Source organism: Penaeus monodon, chromosome 43, assembly GCF_015228065.2.
Source record: "Penaeus monodon isolate SGIC_2016 chromosome 43, NSTDA_Pmon_1, whole genome shotgun sequence".
NCBI classification, from domain to species: Eukaryota; Metazoa; Arthropoda; class Malacostraca; order Decapoda; family Penaeidae; genus Penaeus; species Penaeus monodon.
The window spans coordinates 26,862,410-26,867,409 of NC_051428.1; the positions used below are offsets into that span (position 1 = coordinate 26,862,410).

The 5,000-nt window shown below is 41.3% G+C and overlaps 1 protein-coding gene across 1 annotated transcript in view; it reads right to left on the bottom strand.

Moving 5' to 3' along the window:
* Positions 1-399: 399 nt before the first annotated feature.
* The window catches only part of LOC119568189, a 5,986-nt gene continuing 1,385 nt past the window's right edge, over positions 400-5,000 (bottom strand). Inside the window, exons 2-3 of the mRNA XM_037916606.1 lie at positions 2,014-2,195; positions 400-876 (exon numbers count right to left, since the gene is read on the bottom strand). Coding sequence (XP_037772534.1) covers positions 722-876; positions 2,014-2,195 — 337 coding nt within the window. The 3' untranslated portion in view covers positions 400-721. The remainder of the gene's footprint in view (positions 877-2,013; positions 2,196-5,000) is intronic.

Sequence of the window (5,000 nt, forward strand, 5' to 3'; positions counted from 1 at the left end):
TTATCGTTATCATCATAATTAGTATCATCATTCTTATTACTATATTACTATAATTACTTTTATTATTGTCATTATTCTTTTCTTTAGTATCATTTCATTTTTATCATCATCACCTTTTCATTATCATCATCATTATTTTTTATTATTATCATTATTATTATTATTATTATTAATATTATCATTATTATTATTATTATTATTATCATTATTATTTTCATTATTATCATCATTATTGTTGTTGTTGTTGTTGTTATCATTACTGTTGTTGTTGTTATTGTTGTCATTATTATTATCATTATAATAACGACTATTACTAATAATAATAATAGTATTAATAATAATAATAATAGTAAAATAATAATAATAACAATAATAATAATAATAATAGTAATAATAATAATAATAATGAAAATAGCAGCAGTCCTAATAATAATAGCAATAATAAATTCCTATAAAAATTGTGTTTATGACATTAATAATCTTTACTATAAAGATCATGGCAATAATAACGAGATTAACAAAACCAATGAAAATAATAACAGTATTGATAAGGAGGATTACTTCTGCAACATTGAATTACTGCATTTCAAAAACAAAGTGATAAACAAAATCAAATGTATATAGAGAAATAAGGAGCCAATAAAAAAACGTAGAGAGAGAGGGAGGTTAGGGAGGGGAGGGGAAGGGTGTTAGAAGGGTGTGTTGGGGGGAGGGTCCTCACTTATAACTGTTGCGTGACCCACCGCAAGATCTGCCTGTTATACTGGCTGTTCTCGTGCTTTGTCAGAACAGTCCTGAACTGATCGATGTTCCTCTGACTCTGCTCACTGCAGGTGTTACACCTCAACCCATTTCTGTACAATTCTGGTAGGATATCTGTGGAATAGAAGGAATTGGGAGAGTTAAAGGGGGTTTGATTCTGCTCTGCGAGAATACGGAAATGTAAAAATATGAAGTATAAGTGAAAGGGAAAGAAGGGTTTGATTCTGTTCTGTGAGGATGTGGAAAGGGATAAAGATAAAAAATATAAGTGAAAAAGTGAGGGACTAATGGATTTCTGTGGAAGAGAAGGGAGTGAGAAGGTTAAGGGGGTTTGATTCTGTTCTGTGAGGTTCTGAGATTGTAAAAGAAATAGATTAATAAAATATAATAAGAAGAAAAGTGGAAGGGTTTCAAGGGTGTATATCTGTGTGTATATATATATTCATATATATATATATAAATATATATATATATATATATATATATATATATATTATATATGTGTGTGTGTGTGTGTGTTGTTGTACATACAATAATCACACACACAATACACACAACCAACACACACACACACACACACACACACACACACACACACACACACACACACACACACACACACACACACACACACCACACACACACACACGCATATATAGACACCAGATATAGATGTACGTCAACATCCACGAATGCAAGAAGCGAAAGGAGCGGAGCGGCCCCTCGCGTCGGCGGGACCCATGAGCCCGAGAAGTGAAAGTGTGTCTCGCACGGCTGATGAACCTTCGCCTTGCCACAGGAGACCAAGGCGACAGTGTTTCTACTTGTGCGTGCGTGCGTGCGTGCGTGCATGCAAGCTTGCTAGTGATATGTATATAATATACCGCGTTTCTCTCTTCTTAATAACAACACTTTTACAGCGATGACTAGCACTATTCCATTTGTTTTTTTTTTTCTTCTTTTTTTTTTCTTTTTTTTTTTTGAGTCGACTTTCATAATGCTCGAAAAAAACAACAGAAAAATACAGTATTGACGACATGTACTTCGCACAGGCAGACACTTACATTCAACAACAAAGACTGAAAAGGGGACCATTTCGAACACTTTAAACTGAAAAGGGTGCCACTTCGAACACTTTAAACTAAAAGAGTGCCACTCACACTCAACACGTAAAAGTGTCACACTTTAAACAGAAAAGGATATAAAAAAAACACCATCGAACATTTGAAACTGAAAACGACTGGTACTTACTTCGAACCGTGGCAGTGAGTGGGTGGCACCTGTCATCAGGCTCGGTGAGGCACTGTGCCACTCTCGGAACGTCGCTGAGGATTTCATTCATTTCCGCATCGGACACAGAAGGGATGTCCAGCTGCCCGTGGCACACGCCCACCACCAGCGCCGCCGCCAGGAGGAGCACCCGCGAGATTTGCCTGCGGGAGGGAAGGGAAGTTAGGGGGATCGGATGCGCCCTTCGTCGGTTGGCTCCGTGTGTTTCTATGCATTAGTGTGTGTGTTTCATATAGGATACGCACTCACACACAGTATGTATGTGTGTGTGTACATACATATGTGTGTGTGTGTGTGTGTGTGTGTATGTGTGTGTGTTTGTGTGTACATACATATGTGTGTGTGTGTGCGTGTGTGTGTGAATGACTCTGCATACATAAATATTCACAGATTTACAAGCGGCATGTATGGGCCGTGATTCGGAGACTTTTAAGCACACTTCCACTGACCACACCAACCTCCAATTTTCATTTCCATTAGCAAATTTAAGGATTTTTATTTTGTTCATCAACAACATTATACCCTTTGAGCAGGCAAACCTTGCAACTTCTGCATACTGTATTATTATGATGTCTGTGATTATACAGTGATATAGTAGATAAGTCATCCATTTTCTTTTGTGTGCTGTTGAAATCGTAATAGAAAATTGAATGCTACTGTAGCCCTTCGTGCTGTGAGTCGCCATGCTTTTTTGTGAACACGTGACCATACCGCCGCGCAGTACTTTGCGCTCTCTGCGCCTGCGTCGCCCAATCAGCGTGAGTTGCATTCGATGTTTGGCTGTCGTACCTGACGGGAAATAACGGCGAGAAGCAAAATTCATTGCGCTTTTAGTGTGTGAAATATCGCCATTCATGCATATATGTCCACACGGTCCGCAATTACACCAATTCTCCCCACTCCCGGCCACACACCCTTGGCAAAATTTCTCTGCTTGTTGCTTCCCAAGCCAGATGTTTGCGCTTATGCAGGATATTGTGCAGACATGCAAACATACGCGTGCAAGCGCTGGCGTATGTGTGTGTGTGTGTGTGTGTGTGTGTGTGTGTGTGTGTGTGTGTGTGTGTGTGTGTGTGTGTGCGTGTGCGTGTGCGTGTGCGTGTGCGTGTGCGTGTGCGTGTGCGTGTGCATGTGCATGTGCGTTTGCGTTTGCGTGTGCGTATGGGTGTACGTGTGGGTGTTTACAGTGCTTATGCGCATATTTTTGTTTTGCTTTTGTTTTCTTTCTTGCAGTAAAAGAAAACAAGATTACGAAATAGTTTGCAATTTCGTGTCATCTGCCACACGCTTTCGCCATCGGTCTCCAGCTTTCTCCTCGCCGCCCCTCGCGTGCGTACGACCACAGTTCCTTCCTTTTCTATCACTATTTCCGTCACATCTTGACACTCCCTCCTTCTCCAGAGGGATGGGGGGGGGGGAGACCTTCTTCCATGTCTCCAGTGACATTCCAGTAGCATGATCTGTGCATGACAGTAAACGCAGACCTATTTTGGGCTATTCATTTGGATAAGTTTTTTCGCTTAATTTTCAAGTAGTCCGGGAATTTGGACGCTGCCATATCACGTAAGGATAATCCTGGTAGACATCTCATCCGGGAATTCAACTCATTTCTGACTCTCCACCATTGCTCAGTATCTCTCAAATCCTATTCTGCTGAAGTTCAAGTACCTCCAAACCTGTCCGTTAATTTCCCGGGTTCTGAAATATTTCATCCAGTGGGCAGAGTCAACCACCATATTAAACAGGACAGAGCCGTCTCGGAGCTTCAGAAAATGCTTCAGTCAGTGCTTCGTATCAATAATAGTTGGCATCCGGAGCTTTGAAGTCTGCTTCATTCAGCGCAGCCTTAGTGTTCTTAGTTTGTGATTTTACTGGGACAAATCCAAGCTCGCACTACTTCTATGACATTTATATTTTAGGTTATTCATGCTAAAATTGCATCACGTGATATGTCATTGCCGCGGTCGATGCGAATGGTTCAGATACAGCACAGGAGGTCATTATTAAACTTTTGAAGTCTTGTCAAGTTTATTCTCTTTAAAAAAAATCTAATTATTTTGGGACTTTTGCCTTTCACTTGGAGTCGCCTGGGCTGTCGTGTGGGTCCGTCTGTTGTCGTTTTTCCCTCTCTCTCTCTCTCTCTCTCTCTCTCTCTCTCTCTCTCTCTCTCTCTCTCTCTCTCTCTCTCTCTCTCTCTCTCTCTCTCTCTCTCTCTCTCTCTCGAAAATAATCCTGCGAAACAATATTTCCATACAAGCTAACAACAGTTATGGTTAATCTAATTAACACACACACATTCTGCACTTTCTTCATAAAGTTAATGAATGCAAATATTTGCGTTTTGTGACACGAGACAGAAAATGTGAAACAAAACTGTAGTTTCTACGATCCTAACCTTTTTCTTTTTAAATAAGAGACTCAGGGGACCCCATGATGAGCAATGGGTCCTTCGTCTGCTTATACTTCGGGCCGGCTCTGTGCCCCCAATGCCCCCTTAACTCGTACCTTGACCCACCACCGACCTCCCTACCCCCAGATCTTGTGTGTGTGTGTGTGTGTATGTGTGTGTGTGTGTGTGGTGTTAAAACCACGTACACAGACACGCACGCACACACACACGCGAAGACTCTACCCCCTTGCCTAATTAGCCTAACTCTAACCTCTCACATTCGCCCTACCCATCCACTGATTTCTGTCCTCACCGATTCCTCGAACATCTGGCTGCTTCCATCCCTACCCACCTCTTTTTCCCTTGTACTCTTCCTTTCAACCCTTTTCCCCTCTCTCTCTCTCTCTCTCTCTCTCTCTCTCTCTCTCTCTCTCTCTCTCCTCCTCTCTCTCTCTCTCTCTCTCTCTCTCTCTCTCTCTTCTCGCTCTCTCCTCTCTCTCTCTCTCTCTTCTTCCTCTCTCTCTTTTCCTCTCCTCTCTCTCTCTCTCTCTCTCTCTCT